The sequence below is a fragment of the Diospyros lotus genome, chromosome 13, assembly GCF_014633365.1.
Source record: "Diospyros lotus cultivar Yz01 chromosome 13, ASM1463336v1, whole genome shotgun sequence".
In the NCBI taxonomy this organism is placed as follows: Eukaryota; Viridiplantae; Streptophyta; class Magnoliopsida; order Ericales; family Ebenaceae; genus Diospyros; species Diospyros lotus.
In genome coordinates, this window is record NC_068350.1 from 2,962,139 (window position 1) to 2,985,650 (window position 23,512).

The following is a 23,512-nucleotide window of genomic DNA, read 5'->3' on the forward strand; positions in this document are numbered from 1 at the left end:
GATCTCTCACTGCTGCCTGTAGAACCTTTATATTGTGTCTTTACCATTTTGGTTCCGCCATTGGACATAGCAGAAAACCTAACCCCAACATAATCCTGTAGGACAATTTGAACCTCATTATTGACTTTGTCTTTGTTAAATTGTTAACTACCATTTCATCTAAAAAGCTTAAGTTGTTAAATGGAGGATTAACTTTACCTTTTATATTATTATTTTCTCCCAACACACCCTCTCATCTATGGCCAGGCTTCCTAGATAACTAGTCCAAACACGTTCAACTATTTAATATTGGGTTAGCGATGATGATTGCACTCAAGACCTTTGTGCCTACTTCAATATCATGTTAAATTGTTAATCATCTCATCTAAAAGTTTAAGCTGTTGGATATAGAGTTAACTTTATTTTTTATATTATTATTCCACTCTTAACAGGGTCCATTACGCACCTTCCTTTCTTGTTACAAAGCTTGTCTAAGAAGTAGAAAGAATATGGCTTAAAAGGCGGTGGAGTGTTTGGTTACTACATAAAAAATCTAGCTTCTGTAGATCATTCTGTATCAAAGTGATTTAAGCTAAAAAAAAAAGTGTAAAAGATATCATTTCTCTTTCATTTAAGCGAAAAAATGCTAAAGACTTTTTGGGCTTTTTTGGTCCAAAAGGTTACTTTTTTAAGCAAAAAAGCTGTCAACCAAACACCTAATCTTTTTCTTAAGCAAAAAAGCGAAAGATCATCTAAAAGAAGTGGTGCTAAAGGGTCTAATGTAAGAATTTGATACCAAATAATTTTCAGGCACACCAGTCAGAGAGCCATTGGATCCATGAAAGTCCCCTTTTTTTACTAATATACACAGCCTTTGCCAGGATGTCTTTCGTCAAGCAAAAGAGGGCATTATATTCAGAACTAAGGTTACCCTATGGTTCCCAAATCTTAGCTCTCAATTCTTTTTGTTCCCTGCCCCTCTCCCCCAACTTTGCATGCTGCCTTTTGTTGATTCTATGAAATAAAAAAGAAAATAATTCTGCCACCTTGCCATCTCTACCAGTTTCAAGCTTTCATAATTTCAGTTTGAGGACTAGAATGTTTAATTTAATTCCACAAATTGGATCTGGCTGGATGTTGGACATTGTTGGGGAAATATAAGGAAATCAACTAAAACTATTACGCTAACAAATTTGGGAAGGTAAAATATCTTGTGTCCTCAGAAAATCGATGGCTCTCCCATGAAGTAGTTGCTCAGTTTCAGTGAGACCTTTCATTCGCCCTGTTGGTCTTTCCACAGAATATTTATGTTGGTTTATAGTCAATCCTTTCATGCATAAGGGTTACATGCTCATAAACAAAAATAAGTAGAGACATAAATTTTTTAGACCATGCAGCATATGTCTTTTACTGTATACTCCAGTTTTGCTTTGTTGATATATGGCACCTAAAGATTTCATTTTGAACTTGAATTTAAAAAAAAAATGTAGGTTGAGGATCTTACTAGCAAGTCCCAACTTCTAGAAGCAGAACTGGGGAGAATGTCAAGGCAATTGAAGGAAGCAACAGATACATCAGCAAATGAAGCTGAAAAATTCAAAGCTGCAAAGGAAGTTATTAAGTCTCTAACTGCACAGGTAGACTTTATGTTCAATAAATTCTGTACTTCAGATATTTTCATCTAGGAAAGATGTTTATCAGTCACAGGCACTCTGCCTGTTCAATATGGACGTAAACAATTAATTTCTTCATATTGGATAACCACAAGCTAACTTTACTAGCACACTTCAGACTTAAGTGGGAACCATACCTTTGTCTTTTATTAGAATTTTCTTTTCCCTTCTATTCTGCCAAATATCAGATGGAAAAGGTGGTTTCAAAGTAAGGTGACAATGTATGGTTAGGCTTGAATTACAGGGTCAAATCTGCTCTGGTTATTCTTTATCTTAAGGACATGTTAGGATCGTAACATGATTGAAAGTGTTTACCCAACTGGAAAGTATATGCCATCATGCATGTCACTTGAGTAGTGCTACAAACCTATTTCTGTCTTTTGATTATTAATCTAATAGTTATTCCTGTCTATCATCAGTTACTCTAAACTCCTGTATTCTCATTTTTGGGACCTTTTCTGGGAATTTGGGGCAGGGGAGGGAAAGGAACAGTGCTGATTTACAAGGATTTCTGGCAGGATCACAGAGAAGGGAGAAGCCTCTTTGTAGCTGATAAATAGCCTTGGGAATATTTTCAAAAAAACAAAGTTCTGATCGCATTTTCAGCTGTTCAGAAATGGACTTTGGTATTTTGTGCCAACTGCGATTTAGGTTTATGTAATCTGCATGTGTTGATAGAGTAAGAAAGGTCCTTTCTCAGTCATTAACTTCTGATACTGGTCTTTGCCAATTGCCTAGCCCATTATTTACATGAACCTGCCAAGCATGTCATGTACGCCAAATAAGATATTATGGGGAAACTTTAGCCATCTACTCCAAATCATATATATTTTAACAAGATAATAATAGTGAAATAAATAATTAAGTTTCATTGGTTTTTCCATATTTGATCAACGCAGCTTTCTGCATTCACCTAGCAGACTAGCAGTTACCCCAAAAGGACGAGCACTTGGTGCAGGTATGAAGCATTGACACTGCAAAATAGTTGTCAACATGTCGTATTTCTATCCTCAAAAGCACCCATACAGATAAAACTTAGAAAAACACAGAACATACGGGATATGGTGATTCAAAAAAATAAGGATACGTATAGGCCAAGGATATTATCCCCATGTTGAAAGATACTAGTAATTCAAGATAAAAATACCGTTAAATATAATAATAATAATAATAATAATAATAATAATAATAATAATAATAATAATGGCATAATTGATGAAATATGTGGATCCGTGTAGCCAAAGTTTCCTATTTTGGCTATACGGTTTGATGTGCTTGTGATCCCGTGCTTCCCACACATTCTCATTGTGGTTGGCGGCTATGGTTGGTGACAGCTCTCTTCATTGGAAGTTTCTAAAAAATGGTTTTAGGAAGTTTCTTAATGTAAAAAATGGCAGGATAAGCTTGCTGCCAAATCTCTTAGGTGTATCTTCCTTGACTATTCCCGATTGCAGAAAGGCTATAAGTGTTATTCTCATGAGCTGAACCGCTATCTTATGTCTGCTGATATCACATTTTTTGAACAACAGTCTTTCTTTTCGGTTGCTTAGCCTGATTCATAGAGTCTTTACCAGGTTTTGCATGTTCCTTTTTCTTTTCTTCTGTTGTTCTCATTGGGTCCGTCTGTCTTCTCCTCTATGGCGCCTACCTTACCATTTTTCGGTCCACCTTCCACGGCTCCTCCACTTCTTACATATCACTGTCGTCCTCATCCCACTACCGACGCCAGCATTCCTCCGGCCCAAGACTCTCCTGACTCACTCTCTCCGTCTGCGGTCCCTTCTACCCCGGATCCTGAGCCCGACAATCTCCCTATTACTCTTTGCAAAGATACACGGTCTACTCGTAATCCCCATCCTATTTATAACTTTTATGCTATGACCATTTGTCTCCTTATTATAGTGCCTTTGTTTTGAGTCTTTCCTCTATTTCTATTCCTAAAACCACAGGTGAAGCTCTGTCCCATCCTGGTTGGCGTCAAGCTATGTTAGATGATATTGACGCCTTACATTCGAATGGTACTTGGGATTTGGTGCCTTTACCACTAGGAAAAACTCCCGCTGGTTGCCAATGGGTATTCACTCCCAAAGTGGGTCCTAATGGACAGGAGGAACGTCTTAAGACCCGCTTGGTTGCCAAAGGCTTTACACAGATCTATAGGTTGGATTACAGTGATACATTCTCTCCTGTTACAAAAATGGCCTCTGTTCACCTCTTTCTCTCTCTCGTTGCCACGCATCATTGGCCACTCTATCAGCTCGATATAAAAAATGTCTTTTTTCATGGTGATTTGTAGGAAGAGGTATATATGGAGCGACCACCTGGTTTTGTTGTTCAGGGGGAGTCCAATTGAGTCTGCAAACTCAAGAAGTCTCTCTATGGTCTGAAACAATCTCCATGAGCGTGGTTTGGCAGGTTCAGCACTATGGTTCGAGCCTTTGGTCTCACTCGAAGTAAAGCTGATCATTCAGTTTTCTATTGCCATTCTTCTTCCTTATGCATCTACCTTGTCATTTATGTAAATGACATTGTTGTCATAGGGAGTGATCATGTTAGAATATAGAAGCTGAAGGAACATCTACGTCAGCACTTTCAGACCAAAGACCTAGGCTAACTTAGGTATTTCTTGGGTATTGAAGTTGCTCAATCAGGAGACGGTATCTCAATTTCTCAGATGAAGTATACACTTGACATCATCGAAGAAACTGGTATGGTGAACTGCAAATCAGTTGACACCTCAATGGATCCGAATGTCCAACTCTTGCCGGGACAGGGGGAGCTTTATTCAGATCCTAGAAGGAATAGGAGACTGGTAGGCAAGTTGAACTATCTCACAGTCACTCGTCCCGACATTGCTTTTGTTGTGAGTGTAGTTAGCCAGTTCCTCAATTCTCCATGTGATTCTTACTGGGATGTTGTTATTCGAATTCTAAGATATATCAAAAGAGCCTCAGGTAAAGGGCTACTCTATGAGGATAAGGGACACAGATATTTGTTATTATGCAGATGCAGATTGGGCAGGATCTCCTTCTGATCATCGGTCAACCTCTAGGTATTGTGTTCTTGTGAGAAGAAATCTGGTTTCTTGTAAAAGTAAGAAACATAATGTAGTAGCTAAATCTAGTGCAGAGGCAGAGTATCGGGCTATGGCTAATGCAACTTGTGAGCTTATCTGGCTTAAACATTTGTTGCAGGAACTGAAGTTTTGTGAAGTGTCCCCTATGAAGCTTGTTTGTGATAATCAGGCTGCCTTACACATTGCTTCCAATCCAGTATTCCATGAGCGGACTAAGCATATTGAAATCAACTATCACTTTATTAGAGAAAAGTTAGTTAAAGGTGTTATTATTGCAGAGTTTGTTAACTCCAATGATCAACTTGCAAATGTCTTCACCAAGTCTCTAAAAGGTCCTCAAATGGAATATATTTGTAACAAGTTTGGTGCATATGATATCTATCCTCTAGCGTGAGGGGGAGTGCTAGAATTATTAGTATAATTGTATATATTGTAATTATTGTATGTGTATTTTATTTGTAATTAGATTGAACTCATAGGTTAAACCCGTAGGTGTTTAAGGCCCATTATGTCTATTATAAATAACAAGATAAAAAAGACTAATCTTTTAGGTTTTTCTCTCATAATTATTTTCTCACAGTAGTTATACCATCAGCAATGGTAATTTTTCGATTGTTAGGACAAGGATTATGTGACACAAATTTGTGAGAAGAAGAGGTCATATGATCGGTGGCACCTAAGTCAATAATCCAGGCACTTGATAGAGCAGTATCTGTGGCATTTAGTGCATGAGAAAATGAGGAAATACTTGAAGAGATTAGGGTACAAATACCTAAACCAGTAGATTTCTCTAGGGATCCAATTAGTTGCTTCACTTTAGAGATTTCTTCCTTGTTGAACTCAGTAATCACCAGTTCTGAATGCTCCATTTCAGCCTGTTGTGTGTTAGCCACATAGGCATGCTCCTGCCTCTTCTGCTTGTCTGGTGCTTTACCTTTAGCTTATGGTTTTCCATGTAGCTTCCAGCACTTGTCTATAATGTGTCTAGACTTCTTACAATAGGTGCACCACAAGAGATCTTTGTTTGAGCGTGACACATCTATAGGTTTTTTAGTCTCACCCCCTTGATGTTTTGCACTGGAATGTTGGATCTTTCTTATCAAAAGTACTGAATTTTCCACGGTATGAGTCTCAAGCACAACTCCTCTCCTTCCTTCCTCAAATCAGACAATGGCTATAGTCTCATTTAGAGATGGTAAATCCTCTTTCCCTAGTATCTGGACTCTCACTGCATTAAATTCAATATTTAAGCTAGGAAGAAATTCATAAATCCTTTAATTTTCAACAAACCTTTTTAAGTAGGGCAGCATCCTCACTATATTTCATTTTGATACACTGGTAGTGATCCATTTCCTACCATAGAGTTTGCAGGAGATTGGAATACTACGTGATCGAACGATTTCCTTGCTTGGTTGCTGAGATCTTTGTTTTGATTTCATAAATTTGGCTTGCATCTCGAACTTTTGAATGAGTTTGCTTAACTGCGTCCCAAATTTCTTTAGTTGTACCTAAGAACATAATAGTATCACTTATCTCAAGAAACATAGAATTCCATAACCAAGACATTACCTTAGAATCCTCTTCATCCCAAGCTTCGAAAGTAGGATCTCCTTGTTTAGGTCCAGTACCTAGTTGATGGCTTAGCTTGCCTCTCTCTTTCAAAAATGTACGAACCAATTGAGACCACTTCAAATAGTTCTTACCATTCAACCTATAGGCTGCCTCGATATTCTGCAATTCTCCAGTTGATGGATTGCTTTTGTACTCCCCACAAACAGTTGTTGTAACTGGTGCTTCAGAGGCACCACTTGCTTCGGTTAAGGTAGACATAGCTCCTAGATGAACTGCACTTGAACTTCTCGAGTCACAAGATAGATAAGTTTAATGTCATGGAATGAGATGTTAGTTTCTTCGGAAATCGGATGCTCTTATGGCTCTGATACCATGTTATGAATTGGCGAGGAAAACTGACTTTATTTCCAGCCTATAACTCAATATATATACAGTTTAGGAAAAGTACTCCCCACTTCCTTAAATTAAGGATCCACTAACCAACTACTAATCTGAACATAAAACACAACTTGAGGGCCATAACTTCAGCCCAATAACAGATAATATAACTGAAAAACAAACCAATAACTATATAGAAAAAACAATAAATCATAAATCCTACAATTCTGTAAAAATGCTCCTTATTTCCCGACATATATATATATATATATATGTTTCTTGAGCCTCTATGTTACATAGAAATGGTATGTAATCTATGTTACAATGATAATCTTGTTGCCCGTATTATGACTACAAACAATTCATCTATCATAACCCAAATTCTGCTCCAGTTGCATCTGGGTTGGAGAAATTTCGAAGGAATTTCCTTTGGGAAGGTTTAGATGGAGATTTTAGATTTTATTTGGTTAGTTGAAAGATGGTTAGTCTACTGAGAGACGGTGGTGGTTTAAGAGTTAGAAATTTGGAAGTAATTGACAAAGCTCTTCTTGCTTTGGAGATTTGTAAACAAAAATGTCATTCTCTGGAAAAAGGCTGTAGAATTCAATTGCGGTTTCTTATGGGGGATTGGTCTAGGTGTTCGATTAATTCTCTTCATGGTGTTGGGTTAAGGAAAGGCATCCAGGTGATGGGAGAAGAATTGAGTCTGGCTGGATCATTGGTGTAGTTCTAGTCCATTTGGTGAACTATTTTTAGATTTTTATTGGCTACCTAGTAATAATTTGGCAACTGTGAGTGGTCGCTTCTCTCTATGTTTTGGTAATGTTGTTTTGTGCAATATTTTCTGGCATAATCTCAATGTATGGGAGTATAATTCCACTATTTTGTACTTTGAGTTCTGCGTTATTATTTCAAGGTAGGACCTGGGGACAACAGATGGCTTTGGAACTTGTCAAATTACAGGTATTTCTTAGTTTCGTTCTTGTCTGTGACAACTGTAGATTAGATTTCCCTTGGAAATCTTTATGGAGGTTGTACACTCCACCGATGGTAGTTTTTTTTGTTTGGACCACTTGTCTTGGCACCGTTCTTAGAATAGACAATTTGGTTAAGAGGGTATCTTGTGACTGATTGGTACTAGTAAGAAGGAAGCAGATTTGGTCCTCCATTATTTAGTGGCACATGATATTTGGAGCATTTTCTGTCTTTGTTTTTTCTTTCTTCTGTAGTCTGCAGTTAGCAATTCTAGGTTCAGTGTTTGATGGATTATTTTCTTGAAGTAGGGCTTTTCCTAAATTCCTAACAAGAAAGTGAGAGAGTTTTGTGCTTATTATTCCTTTTCATGTCCCATGGCATATTCGGAGGGAGAGAAATACTCTGGAACTTCTACTATTTTTTTCAAGGGAAACATGCTCGTTTCCCTTTCCTTGTGAGTCAGAGGAGATTTAGGGGCTGTTTAGTTGTAGAAAACAGCCCTAGTTTCCAGAAAATTACTCTACAGAAAATAGAAAATTAGAAAACTTGTTCAAACACAAAAATTTGCCAAACAGAAATGGAAATTTGGTGAATGTAGTTTTCCAAAATTGAACTGAATTTGGAAAACTCCTAAAATGAGTTTTCTAAGTTTTCCTTATTAATTTGAAGATTGGGAAAATGTGGTTTTCCAAAAAAAATTCCCAAATCATCTCCATCTTGTTCTCTAAGACAAGTTACACAGAAGAAATTAAAACATCTCTCCTTTTTTCTGAACATATGTTACAAGTTTCTAGATTGGAAAATTAGTTTTCTGGATTTCAAACATCTGAATGCATTTTTCAAATTTTCTCTGGAAAATGATAACAATAAATTTTATAGAAAATTGGAGATAGAAAACTAGAAATCATTTTCCACAACTAAACAGCCCCTTACCTTTCTCACACTTGAGTCTTCTGTAAAATTTTTGGATGATATTTTGTTGAAAGTTGTTTGAGGTTTCTTTTTGTATAGAGTTCACCCCTACAGTCTTTTGCATATATTGTAAAATTTCCCAATAATAATAAAGACAAAATGTCTTGACGGTTCTATGAGATGCATTAAGCTCTGAAGATGTGTGCTGGATATTTGCTTGTGTCTACTCTTTGCTTTATTTCGATTGCAATGGGTTTTGTCTTGATGTATGTATGGCAGTGTGTCACTTTATATCATACTAGTAATGAAAAACCTAATCATATACATGCAGTTCATGGGTTCTAGATTTCATTTCTTAATATATTGGATTTTATTCAACCCATCTCTGTGGTCCTGCCAGCTACACATGCAAAATTAGATGTCATATCCTCGAATCAAGATAGAGGATGAAGATAAAAGTGAATATTAGGTCTGTTTAGGTTTGATTCATTAAAATGTCAGTTTGAAGTCATAAACTTATCTATGCAGTTGATAAGTGATGGGAAATTAAAGAAAAACCAACTTAACAAAAAACAGACAAGAAATAAATTTTCTGTTAGATGCCAAATCAAATGGAAGTTGCATTGATGCATATGTTTGATGGCAACAAGCATTTCCTATTGCAAAATCCAGTTACCTATCCCTTTCAAGCTAGTCATGTTCCTGTTATTATGTGGAACTTGCATTAAGGATACTGCAAATGCTGTGCCACATATATATATATATATATATGTGATTGAGATAAATCCACTCCCTTTCTGTGATGTAAATTCCTTGCACCGATCTTGATTTCACACATGCTAGATGTGTGCCCCCACCCCACCTAGTCCATGTATCCTGTCAAGTCCTATTTGCATTATCTTTTACCTTATTCACTGCTGGCAAAAATTCATATGTATTGCATGATTTAACAGTTATGCATATTTGATTCAGCCAAAAAAAAAATATGCATATTTTTATGTTATCTCTTAGTTGTATTTTTACAATGACTGGCAAGCTAGAATTTACGTAGCCAACCTCACCTAGCGGATTAAGTCTTGGTATCCTGTTCTTCTTCTTGTTATTTTTCAAGGCTTGATATGTTGTTGGTGTGAAGTCATTAATCTATTTGATAGCTATATTGTTGTTATTCTAACAGTTGAAGGGGATGGCTGAGACAGCTCCAAAAGGGCTTATTGCCAGCAAGAAATTAGACTATTCTCCTATGCATGCTTTGTGTGGTGCAAAATCCCCCTCTAAAGATTCCAATTTGATGGGCGTAATTTCTTCTAACACTCGGTCCAAAATCAATTCATCAGATCCATTGCTGTCTGATGGAACAAAGGTTCAAAATGAGAAGCTAGAGTGGGTGGTGCAAGATGAACCGGGAGTGTTCATAACTCTCTCCTCCTTGCCGGGGGGTCGTAACGAACTTAAACGAGTTCGCTTCAGGTATGCATACTCAAGTCATTTTCTATAATGGAAATTAGCAATAGACTGTGTCAAGCAACACAACCAGACAGCAAATTCTCATGATTTACCCTCAACTTCACTGCACTTTCCTTCAGTTGTTACTCATATACCATTGCTGTCGTTCTGCAGTGTACTGTAAGATTGTACAGCTTAAATTTCTGTGTATGATTTTGATGCATGTCCATTGATGCGCTAAACTATAGTCTAGGAAAGGCTTTTGTGGTCATCTTACATGTGACAATTGTCTTGCTCCCTGCACCAACACCACATGCCAGACATGCAGATATGCTATAATGAATGACCTGTAAATGCATATGCAACTTCATTAAGTAGATTGTACAGGTCACTCTAACATAAAACTGCCATTCTTGCATTTGAGAGCGACTTTTATTCATGTCAGATGCAAGTAAAAATTCTGAATAGAGTCAAGTAAAGAAAAATCGATCTTGCAGTCAGTGCAAATGTAGGCGTTGAGGTGGCTTATAGGCTATTGCAACGTACACCCAAAGGAGTGTAGTAGTGGCAGTGAATTCTCATCGATAACAACAATCGAGATGAGATGCGAAGACTCTTAAACATGCTTCACCTCAAACCCATGGTGGAAGAAACGGACCCTAATTCTTGACCTTTTCATTCTTGACATATGCATTCACTCTCACATACACACACCTACACACTCAAATGTAGATGTATGTATTCTATCTAGCACGTAGCTTGTTGGCAGACAATTCATGGGTGAATTTCTGTGATAAGTTGAGGAGCGAACTAATTCAGTTTATTGAACAATCTACTGTTTTATGTATGTCAACAGTCGGAAACGTTTCACGGAAGAACAAGCAGAGAAGTGGTGGGCTGAAAATGGCACCAAGGTGTGTGATCGGCACAACATATGGGCAGCACATTAATAATAATATTATGCTGCTGCTGCTGGCCGTCAAAAGGGGAAATGGAAGCAGCCTGACTGGTCACTGCACTAGTTCTCCTTCTCCCTCTCCGTCCTCCCTCTCCCAGTAGTACGCTCTGCATTTTTGTTGGTATTTTCTTTCCCTTCTTTTCTTCTTAATTTCTTCCTTGGATCAAGTCATCCAACGGAACTAGTTCATGCCAACAACTGTTGGTCAGACAATTTTTGACTGAAATCCAAAGTTAAAAGTTTTTGATTTATTTTTTTAGCCCCCTAAAGTTTAAGCATTGAATTGAAAGTAGAACTACTTAATTTAACTGTTATTCCAAGGTTCTAAGTATTGAATTGATCGAAATAAAAGTTTTCATTTGTTTCAAAGAAACCTATTTTTTAATGTTTGAATTGAATGGCAACATCCTTTACTGACTATGTTTTATTTTTGTATTCAATGCTGCTTATGTAATATTACTTGTCCAAGAAAACAATATTTATTGCAAATTATTAATTGACCATCATAAATAAATCTATAGCTGATAACCATGAACCCAGGTGTTTATGAAAAAGACAATATGCAGGGGAAGAAACTAAGAAAAGCAAAACAAATTAAGAGGTTTTCCAAGAAAGTATGGATCTGGGCATTGAAGGGTATGAACAGACGTATAGAATCTCATTTTACCCATATATGCTAAGAAGGGACTAACCGGGTGATGTATAGGTAAAATGGGTCACAAAATATCTATACGGGTAGGTAACTATCACAACACGTTGCTGCTGTGACAAGGGCAGTACAGTACAGTCCCAAACTCCAATCAGATCGATGCCGCCCAAGTCAACAAGCAGGCTGCAGGCCATGAGGGAATATGGACAGAAGGCCGACGCAAACACTGCAAGCAGCAGTTCATCAACAACTCCAATGACAATTTTGTTGTTCTTGTCCAAGAATGTAGTCGAAAGAACTAGAAATCTCCCAAAAGGGCCGAGTGAGTGAGAAGACAGGTTAGAAGCGTCCAAACAGTTAGGAGCAAGAATAAGAAGAAGGATTTGTTTCAGCTTAGCTTATTAATTACCAATTACCGACCCAAGAAGTGAAAATTATACACAAGAATGCGAGTTTTAATGGGTTTTGCTATTGAATTTCAGAAAAATGGAAGGACCAACCAGTGCTTCAAACCAAAGGCTTGCCCAAATTGCTCCGTTTTTATGTGTGTAAAAGGGTAGCCTTCCCTGTCGGCCCTCTCCTAAGTCCTATCCACACCATCAAAGCAAAGCAAAACCCATTCAATTCATTGCTTTTTCTGGGCTTCTTTGTTTCGTTATTCCGTTGCTTTGATTTCCTTTTGGCTTTAATTAAAATTTAATGGATGCACCAATCTTATACGAATGAATGAATCTTCTAGCTGTGCTGCTTTGTTGTCCCCTGTTCCTGTTGCCGATTCCACCATCACCATGCCGAGGGAAGGAAAAACAAGAGAGAGAGAGAGAGAGAGAAACAATGAAAAAAGTTTAAAACCCCAAGAAAGAAGAACAGTCGGGTCAGGTCCCCTCATCATCCATCCCTCTACTCGACTTGGAATCGGCCTCCATCTCCAATATGCATTCAACTTTTTATCAAGTAGCACAAAAGTCACTTTTAACATCGAAATTCCCTTAAAATCAACACGCACGCACTCATGGTTGTTGGTGGAAGCTTATGCTTCCGAGATCATCGGCGATGATGTCTACCCCGCAACGAAAATAGCCAAACTGCCAGTCGTCGACAATGAATGATTCCCGACCGAGCCACCGACGATGAGGGAGAGGGAGGCCGATTCCAGATCGTAGAGAGGGTTGGATTTGTATGATGGAAGCCAACTGTTCCTTTTATTTTTTTCAATTTTCAATAATTCTTTCCTTTTGTTCTTGCTATTATGCACTTTTCTTTTTATTTATGCATTAATTTATTCTAATCCGTTGAGTCAATTTAACAAAAAGCTGTTAGCCTCAATTTCATTACCAATGGCCGATACTAAGGGGTGTTTGTGTACAAAAAATTAAATGCTTCTAAACTACTAAACAATAGCTTTTTAAAATTTAAGTGATCGGTGACGATTTAAATTGCTAAAAAAAAAAAAATCATAATGATCAATTTTAGTGTCATAATTAAATAAACTGACATAAAATCAATCACTCGTATCCTTTAAAAATGACGTATGACGTTCAATAAACCCCGCAATCACTAATTCTTAATGATTGGGGTGTTCAGCTTTTTCTTTGACAACTACGGAACAGAGATGCATGCATGCATGCATATCCATGCCAGAGTTAACTCGGAAACAAATGGAATGGTCCCCAAACAATACATGAAACTGAATTCTGTCAAAATGAATGGTCAACCATTGGGCAAAATGTTTTGCACTCAACCCCATCACCCAAAACAGATCTATGGTTTTCATTTGATTCTCCTACTAAATGAAGGTGGAAGTGATTAAATAACATTAGGGATAATAACTTTAACCTAACACACAAATCTGATTCATCTATAACTAGTATGGATTAAAATTGTCTAATATGGGACACACAAACACATGAAATCAGGCCAAAAAAAAATACTCGCATAAGGTACAAAGACCTCAATGATAATGGATATGAGCATGGGTGTATTAAGAAGAGGGTGTAGGTACAAGTATGGGAAAGATACGCCGGTCCATATCTAATCTATTATCATTCCTGAGTAACATCATCTGTCTTTAGATTGAGAAATTTGAAAACACGAAAAGGATAAGAACCACACTGATAACCACCAGTAAGTCACAAAAACACATGGTGCTGCTTGATGAACCAAGAAAGCAGCAACTAAGAGTTAAACAGAAAAGATCCAACTTTGGGTCATACATCCACACGTCAGGCTCACAAATGGAAAACAATATCGACATCAACAATAATCACAAGCCCAAATTGCATTAGGCGGGTTAGGAGGGTCTGCTACATGAAGTCTAGATCACAGCAATCTCTATCCATGTCCTTACCTTCTTCTATAAGGCCAGTCACAAATACAAAAACGATAATAAAAAGGTCCTGTTCTTTATTAGAAACTTAAGGGGAAAAAAGACTTCAACGCCTATTTCTCTGGAAAATTTATACCCCCAAGATTTGTCCCTGGAGGCAGAAATTGAAGCTTACAATATAAGGCGGAAGAACACAGAAATCGCTCCATCTAGCAGATAATACCACACTTATCTATTCAACCGTCCATGTTCTTTTGAGCAACCTACACTGTAAATTATTCAGGTAAAAATTTCCCAGCGCTTAATCCAATCATGTTTTGTTTCTAATCTCTTGCAATAAGAGTTGGTTTTTCAATGTATTAGTCTTTTGGTCTACAGCACGTGCGAAGCATTTAAGCCACAAATATGCACCTTAAATTAATAATCTTGGAAACACCAATTTGTGCACATTAAACAAGGATGAAAAAGTAAAAGCACATATATGATCAATTAGCATCTCAACAAAGTTACTTCCCTCAATGATATTTCAATTTGGAAGGCCGTAAGGTATAAATTCTAACAACTTAAAAGTGAGAAAACCATTAAAATTCTCCAACTGTGGATGCCGTGCAGCCTCACAAGAATATCCACATAAAGAAAGGAAGCAATGGGACAAAAAACCTTTGCGTGACAAGCTATATAAAAGTAGATAACAGCACAGATACCAACATGAACTGCTATCTGACTGTTATTATATTTTCTTTGAGTAGCCTAACAAATCAACTACTATCACACAACTCTGATCTGAAAATGCAATACCAGGCCAAGATGTTGCACATATGACCATGAAAGTGAAATAAACAAGCTCAATATAGTGATGCATTGGAGCAAAATAAATATACTTGGTACATCAGTAATGTTCCAGCAGAACAATCTCAAAGAGTTTATTTTCTCCATCAAGACAAGGCCAAGAAAATTAAGGATTATAAAACCATGTAACTAATTCTGTGATTCTTGAGAAGCCTCCAGCAAATACTAACAACCTCCTACCAATGTATGGAATTATTAAACCTATCCCCTGTGCCTCCTGATGCCCACTTTGAATTTTCATGCCACTGAAAATGGGGAAGATAAATCCAATGGAGAAGAAAAAAGACATAAAAATGTTGAAAAATTTAATTCAAGTCCTCCTCCCGATAAAACATTTTGTAGAATTTTAAGTAAATCTGATATTCTTTCCCTTCATACCCAGCTAGTAAAAAACAAAAAGAGGTGAAATGGGGAAATGAGGGTTGGTTTAAATTACCTATTAGCATGAATATTTCACCGATGGATAACAATCATTTGGATTCCACTCACCATAAGTCACCGTGGATGCAGACAGTTCCTCCAATTTCCAAACCTTCAGCAACCCATCACTGCACAGTTATAGACAAAGCTAGCGGATTGCTTCCGGTCAAGCAACTTCCACTCTGGGGGGCCTTCACTTGGAACCCATGAATTGACTTCTATAAATCCCTCACCCGCAGACCTTGGTCCACCGATACAAATAAGCTGGCGTCCACATGCCCTGAATGCCAAGCCCCAACCATTCATGGAGGCAGCCCTTTCTGGCAATCTGCCTACGGTAACCCACACTCTCCTCTCCTTGTCATATTTTCTGACCTCCATCCTTGCATGATCAGCTGCATACAATTCATTATCTACAACAGCAACCAGAGGTGGTGCCTCAGATGTAGCTGGTATTTCATTTTCCCCAACTGTGCCACTCCGCACAGGGGACATATTACTTATTTCAGTCCAGGATCCTGTTTCCAAATTATATTCCTCTCCACATGTAAGAAGTTTTAAATCACTTCCTCCAACTCCCCCAATAACATAAAACTTTCCATCCATGAAAACCCCAGAACACATCTTGCGTGGCTTATGCATGCTTGGGAGTGTAACCCAGTTTCCAGTCTCAGAATTGTAGAGCTGAGCTGAGCTTAAAACATTTCCCTGATTATCACAACCACCTGCTACAATAGCAATCTCCCCAAGGCTGGCAGACCCAAACAAATATCTTGGAGCATTCATCTTCATTCCAGATGACCATGTGTTTGTTAATAAACTATATTTATAAAGGACGTTAGACATCAAATCCTTTCCAAATACAAGAAGCTCAGTCCCAACAGCCAGAGACTCCTTGTCTGAGAAAACGAAGCATTCATTGGAATGCATCATTGGCAAACGCATCCACCGCCTACGATTTGGATCAAAAGCTTCCCACTCTAGGAGGTTGCATGAAATATAAACCCAGTGTTCAATCACGCCATTGTTACGCCGCATTTTGTAGAGCTCGCCGCTCCGTATTAGAGAGCGGAAGCTCCTGTTCAAGGATGCAATAGAGCCATAATCAGCCCTTGAGCACTGAATGAGACAGCTTATTGAGTTGTCTCTGCCAATGCCATGGATAAGGGGATCTGAATCCGAATTATCCCCAGCTTGACGCTGGTTACCTGATTGGTCCGCTGGGGACATAGAAACATCACGCAACAGCAGACTTGAATCAACTCTCTCACGAGCATCTGATTGCTTAGATGACTTCCTTGCACCTTCTTCCACCCCATCAATTTCTAAGGGTCTCTTGCCATTCTCTAGCCAGCTATTCATGCAAGTCCAGCTGTTTTCTTGTTCACAATTTCTCAGACAACCCCTTGAAACCACAAAGGATAGGTCCTCCAACATGTCTCAGCAGAAAACCACCAAACTATTAATGCAGTACCTCCTTTTTCTCCTCACAAGACAAGGTCCACCTCTGGAAATTGATACTGGAAGGCCCAAAATCCGCAACATATATTTGTCAAAATCAGAAACAAGCTATTCGGAAAAACAAATGAAGAAATCTAGAAACCATACCGGTCCATTATCAATAAAAGTTCAATATGAATCCAAATAGAAGCGACAGAGATCGAAGGAGTGTAAATTAAAATTCAATCACTCCTCAAACTATTAATTCCAAAAAGAAAAGTCGAAACCCTCGGATCGTCAACGAAGACGCAAACGGAATTTAGAATTTCACAAAAATAAAGGCAGGCTTTGGTCAAACAAGGGCGCCGAAAATCTCCAAAGAGCGGAGTTATCTGCGCCAGATCTCAATCGCTCCAATCAGATGCGAAACAGCAACCAAAATTTGTCAAATTCAATCGATCAGAGCTTCAGAAAAACACACCTAATCTGAAGCTTCTAGGAATAGCAACAGTCCGATTCGATTACTAGATCTGCCGGTCGCTCGCACTTACATCAACCGAATCAGAAACCGAGAAAACAAGAAGCGCTAATTTCTTCTCGGAATCGCAAAGAGAAAACAGCAGATTAGAAGGCGAGGAATAAAGCGGAGGACTTACGGGATTGGATAAGGAGACGAAGGAGAAATCGATGCGCAAATTAAAACCAGAATCAATCTGCGTGTTTTCTTTCTTTCTTTCTTTCTTGCTCCGTTCCTCTCTCTCTCTCTCTCTCTCTGTGCGTTGTCGGGCAGTTTGGATTCTCGGCGGTCTGGCTCAGAAGCGTCCTTCGGATTCTCTCTCTGCAAATGAAGCAGGCTCTGGTCTGCTGTGGGCTTCGGTGCGAAATCTTTTTAAGGGGTCCTCCGTCCTCTCACTCGTCTCCTCTCCTCCTTTCATTCATTTATATATGTGAATTTTAACTCTCCGTCTATATCTACGTCTACGTGTATTATTATTAATAATAAAATCATTATATTATACGTCACGTTTAGAAGCGTCGTGAGTGACACGGTCAAAATATAACTACATACATACATACATTCCCCCAGTAAGTAACCATTATTATTATTTTATCTTAAACCCCCAGTTATTATCTCTAATCACCAATCTCTAATCAGTGGACCAACTTTGAATAGTTTTTGAGATTAAAATGGCAATTATTTAAAGGGATGACAGTTGGCTCAACATATATTTAACAAAAATATTTTGAAAGGGACGTGACAGGAGACTATAGTTGACGGTGCCACCGCACAATTGCATGTCAAGAAAGGAAGGCAGAGAGAGCCCCATAATTAACAAACTCTGATTGTTATAGCTTTCACTGTGGATTAGCTTTCCACCTCCCTCCCCCCTCTCTCATCTCAACTGCCCACTGCCCAGCCAGCCATATGCTTTGCAATGGGTCTCAGATCAGATGGATGGGGAGGGGGTCCCCTACCTCCTTCTCCTCCTTCTCGTTCTTTTTTATATTAATTTAATTTGCATAATAAGACAAACCACGTCCTGTCACTCCACACCATAGTTAGTTTCGCAATAAAAGAGAATTTTCATGACGTAGTCTTTTTTTTTTATTTTTTCTTGTGATTGAGATATAAAAATAAATTTATTTTATTAAAAATACCGTTATCAAATTATCTAAAATTTATAAGAAAGAGAATAATCAAAAAATATAAAAAAATCTCCACCCAAAAATGATGAAGATCTAAAAACATTATTCACACCAGAATCAAAAACATGCATTTCATAAAGACCGTTGATCGACCGTTGCTATTTGATGGGTTGGAGACCAGTCTCTCACTTGCATTGCTGTTGTCAAAAATATTATTCATTATTCATATCAATATCAAATATATGTATTTTTTAGAAACCCTTAATCGGCCATTATTACTGGAGGGGTAACAGATCGATCTATCGCCTGCGTCGCAATCGTCGAAGGCCTAGATCTTTGCCCATTTTTCAGGTCAACTCGTCTTTATTTTTTATTTTTAATTTTACTTTCAATTATGACATAATAATATAAAATAATAAATTTTAATTTTCAAGTCATTTTAGGACAGAAATGCATGGCTAAACTGTTCCTTTAGCGTCTACCAGACACGCGTCTCTTTTTTTTTTTTCTTTTTTTTTTCCTTATCCATTTAAGCCTTTCAAACTACCTTTTTTGACTGTATCCTTTAGTGATGAATTGAGTAGAGACTTTAGGAAGTTGAAATGCTAATTCTACACTCAATTTCACATTTCGGACGTGACGTAGTTTACAAGAACTTTTTTTTGTATTGTTTCGTATTGTTTTATTCGTGAAAATATAAAACAATGTATTCACACTTCAAATGTCTGAAACGTCCTTCTTTTTCACGACAAATGGCGGGGTTGGCGTGGGCAGATGAGTAACTGTGGATGTGCCCCCCATTCTTTCTGACCATTAAGGGAATGGATTTTAATTAGTTTAAACACGTCCCCCCCCCCCTTAGGCCATTGAAGAGCCGGCTTTGTGTTATTATCTGATAATGATAATGACTGTTATCCGACTTCAATCTCATTGTCTACCGAGTGGCATTCAATAAGGGCTTTACGAGTGGATTCTTACGCGTTAATTGTATTATTATTACATTATTTTTTAATATAATAACTATAATAATTAATTTAAATTCAAAAAATTTATTAAAAAACACGATCTTGCCCTCTTTTCTTACAAAAAATACTAATTTGAGATACACCTAAAATCGAAAATTGTTAAAACAGCCTTAAAATTGAAGAGAATTCAAAATTAAAAAAAAAAAAAAAGACTATCACATCGTGCATCAAGTGGTGATTGACCCTCTAACTTTCATCGTCTGTATTTATTTATCTTAGTCAATATTTACACATACCATCCTAATAAGATATTGGGGCACCTCGGCTATTTTATGGGTTTAAAATCATATTATTTTGAATTATTTTATTTTATTTTATTTATATTATTATATATTTTTTATTTTTATTGTTGTTGACATAAGAACTTGTAATTAATATTCTATATATATATATTAAATAAATTTATAAAACACGTAGAATAACTTATAAATTAAATACACCAAACAATCATACAAAAATTTAAATTTAAATTAAGGTAACATTATTATTGAAATCAACATTTTCCTTTGTAGCAGGGAATACCCTGACGTACATGATAAGAGATAGGTCTATTCTAGGCATGCCATCCACGTGACATGTCACGTGGGTAGGCCCTCCATTTCCTTCCATGCCAAAATAATTTAAGACTCACTTAAACCAATGATTATTATCATATTGGTGTATTAAAATTAAATATATTAACATTAAATAAGACATTATTTTTTTAAAAAATGGTCGACTAAGTTTTTATATTTTAATAAGAATTAGGGTTAAATTGGTCAATATACTTTAAAAAAAAAAAAAAGAAAGCACGACGTACAAGGACATATGATTCTTTAAATTTTAAATTGTGATTGTATGGGATTATTTTAATTAAGAAACGTATAATATTTAATATGAATTAATTTAATGATATTTTAAGGACATTATTTATAGAGGGCGGATGCACGCGGGAATCTCTTTTTAAGGGTTAGTGGAAGTTGCTTGGCTTTGAAATTTGTTTGGTATTTGGGCATCTTCGCATTCATAGGTTCCCTAGTCAATTTTGTGTCCTAAAGAAGATGATGGACCCACGTGGCCATGTTTATTGGCTTGTTTGGCCCATAGCAAGAAACAATTTTGTATGATGGTGTATTATTTTTTATTGTAAAAAGAAGTAAGAATTTAAAATTTTTGGTCTTGAGAAAAAAATTGATGTCGCATGGGCAAAGGTAGAAAATCCATTAAAAAGCAAGCTGAAATTAAGAATGAAAATCCAAAATAGTATTCAAGAAACTGAAGCGTTTTCTAGAAACATGGACTTGCTTTCAGAAATTAAGTCTCTCAAAAATTATAAATAGTTCTACAAATATTCTAATTTTTTAGAAATCGTAACTAGTTTTAAGAGACTGAAATCTTTTAAAAACCAACATACAAATCCCTTTTTGAAAAAGTCTTAAAAGAAACACAAACATAATCATTTTGACATTTGAAAATTCGTATGAGAATTTCATAAATGATATGACACATGGGCAAAGGTAAAAAATCCATTAAAAAACAAGCTCAAAACAATAATGAAAACCCAAAGCAATCTTCGAGAAACTGAAACGTTTTCTAAGAACATGGACTCCCTCTCAGAAATTAAGTCTCTCAAAAATTATAAGTTATCCTAGAAAGATTCTGATTTTTTAAAAATCGTTACTAGTTTCGGGAGACTGAATCTTTTGAAAACTAACATACAAATCCCTTTTTGAGAAAGTCCTAAAAGAAACACAAACATAATCATTTTGACATTCAAAAATTCATGTGAGAATTTCATAAATGATAGATATTATTAACAAAAATCTTAATTTTGATCGATCTTGAACTACCAATTATACTTATCACAAATCTCCAAGCTCCAGCCTTCTCTACAAATAAACGATCCCTTGTTCTAAAAAATATATACTTATAATATTAATTTCAATATTACATTCAAATCTTTAACAAATTCGATTACCTAATTTAAATATCATGGTATTCTTGCAAAGATTGCCCAATACTCTCTGATCATTCTTTTTTTTGCATATCTCAATAAATAAATTTATTATAATACTTGAGAGACAATAATAATAAAAGTGAAAAATAAAATGACCTAAAATCAATTAAAATTTTTCTAGCAAAATTTATTTTCACAAAAATAATTATCAATAAGAGTAAGCATTTCATAGTTGTATTAAACTAGCATAAGTTTTGGCCTTTATTTATAATACATTATTTATTAAAATTAAAAACAATTTTTGAATTACATAAACTAAGATGGGGTTGTTTGATTTTGTTTTTTTATTTTATTTTTAAAATTTAAAAATAATATTGTTTGGTTGGGTGTGTTTTCCATTAAAAGTGATCAATTATATTAGTTTTCTTGTAATTTGAGTTATTTTTGTGAAAATATCATATAATTTAAATTTAGTATTTGAGATATCTGTAATTTTTCTTAAATAACCCCTTTTAATAGTTAAAATTATAATTATCATATAATTTCTCTTGTCGTGAGCATCTCTAATATCTAACAAGAGAACGACATAATAACATAAATAAAAATTTAATACCAAATACTTGAAAAAAATTGACCAATCATGCCACAATGTGATACCCACAATTTGGCAAATAGGCTCAAATCATCTACCTTTCTTGGTATTCTTTGATCCATTGATTTGAGAATCATTTAGGCATGAGTTGATTTGGAATCAACTTCTATTCATGAAAAAGGTGAAAAAATTGTGTATTTGTTATACTCATGTATCATAAGAAATAGATGTGTGGTCTAATTGGATTATACATCAATTATAACCAATTTGAGGTCTTAATGATATTATTAACAAGATCTTAATAGTGGGTATGTAGTTTAATAAGTAAATTAAAATATAAGATATGACTCTTTTAAATTTCTATTTTTTTTAATAAAGTGGCCTTAAATTAGTTTTCGATCACAATTATTGAACTTGCACATGTGCTAATGGGTATATATGATGAGGTTGGATCCGATTCAATGGGTGTGTTAGAAAAAGACAAAACTCGATATTTTTTAAATTTTATAATAAAATGGCGTCTTTGAAATGTATGGTAATAAGAACATGCATTATGGTAGTAAGTATGCAACTATACATAGACCACAAAATACATATTTTTGTTTTTATATTTTAACATTTTTTTAATATGGTTACTCGAACTTTTCGTAATTTCGATTATACTTCTAAACTATACATTTTTTAGTCAATTGCACACTTCAATTAAAATGTAAACACAAGCGTGTTAAAATGCCCACATTACTTCTCACACAACTACCATTTTCATCATAATATTTTCTTTCAATGGCCGACGACAAGACAAGTGCAAAAGTTGTCATCGGTCAAGAAAAGCAGAAGATGGAGGCGTCGATAGTGGTGGCAGGTGAAAATGCGAAGGCATAGGTAGTGGTGGAAGGTGTTGCCACCCTGCACCTTTCACCATCTCCAATGCCTTTGCTTTTTCACCTTTCGTCACTAACAAAGCTTTCCACCATTGTTGGAGATGGCCTCTGCATTTTCTGTCGTCATAAACACCTTCGCCTCTTCACCTTCCACCACTACAGGCACCCTCGCCTCTTCACCTTCTGCCACTACCAATGACAACATTTGCACATTTTGCCATCATCGATGCCTCGCTTCTTTATTTTTCGTCATCGCTGACGCCTTTACCTCTTCGCCGTTTATCACCACTAACGATGGCCTTTGCACTTTTCACCACCATAGACACCTTAACTTCTTCACATTTTGCCATTGTTGAGGCCTTCGCCTCTTTGCCTTGCACTTTTCCCAACTAATGACGGCCTCTACATCTCTTCTCCTTAGTTGTCGGTCTGCACGTATCTCATTCCCAGCCATTTAAATAAGAAATTGAGGCGAAAATGATGGTTGTGTGAGGGGTAATCTGATAATTTCAGCACACGTGTTGCATACTCTAACTAAGGTGTATAATTAACTTTAAAATATATAGTTCATGGGTGTAATCGAAACAACGAAACGCTTAAATAAACACACACACAAAATGTGAAAGTAGAAGAATAAAAATATGTGTTTAACCAAACATACCCTATAGATTGTGATAGTAGATTAATGAAATGAGAACAATCAAATTCAGAAAATGAATAATAGATTTTTATATATATAAAAGTAGGATAGTCTTGAAAAAAAAAAATTTCCCCCAAA

At 36.3% G+C, this 23,512-nt stretch overlaps 2 protein-coding genes across 5 annotated transcripts in view; one reads left to right on the plus strand and one right to left on the minus strand.

Annotated features, from left to right (window-relative positions):
• LOC127787843 (PH, RCC1 and FYVE domains-containing protein 1-like) overlaps positions 1-11,220 on the plus strand; it is a 55,851-nt gene extending 44,631 nt beyond the window's left edge. Inside the window, exons 7-9 of one of the 3 annotated variants that reach the window (XR_008020256.1) lie at positions 1,470-1,616; positions 9,903-10,035; positions 10,868-11,220. Coding sequence is in view for 2 of the 3 variants with exons in the window: in XM_052315878.1 (XP_052171838.1) it covers positions 1,470-1,616; positions 9,743-10,035; positions 10,868-10,961 (534 nt within the window). In the remaining variant the exon portion in view is untranslated. Of the gene's footprint in view, positions 1-1,469; positions 1,617-7,594; positions 9,701-9,742; positions 10,036-10,867 lie in introns of those variants that run through there. The other 2 variants (XM_052315878.1, XM_052315879.1) reach the window with 2 other exon arrangements.
• Positions 11,221-14,775: 3,555 nt separating this feature from the next.
• LOC127787844 (F-box/kelch-repeat protein SKIP11-like) lies at positions 14,776-17,575 on the minus strand. Of its 2 annotated transcripts, XR_008020257.1 has the most exons (3): positions 17,310-17,575; positions 15,230-16,733; positions 14,776-15,038 (listed from the first exon to the last, which is right to left on the minus strand). XR_008020257.1 is itself a non-coding variant. In XM_052315880.1 (2 exons), the coding sequence occupies exon 2, from the start codon at positions 16,648-16,650 to the stop codon at positions 15,328-15,330; it is 1,323 nt and encodes a 440-aa protein (XP_052171840.1). In that variant the 5' UTR covers positions 16,651-16,733; positions 17,310-17,575; the 3' UTR covers positions 14,776-15,327. The 2 variants fall into 2 exon arrangements, 1 of the variants encoding a protein (XP_052171840.1); XM_052315880.1 differs by having other exon boundaries at positions 14,776-16,733.
• Positions 17,576-23,512: the final 5,937 nt, after the last annotated feature.

Coding starts and splice junctions, on each gene's coding strand:
- LOC127787844 (XM_052315880.1), bottom strand. CDS start 16,650: ATGTTGGAGGACCTATCCTTTGTGGTTTCAAGGGGTTGTCTGAGAAAT.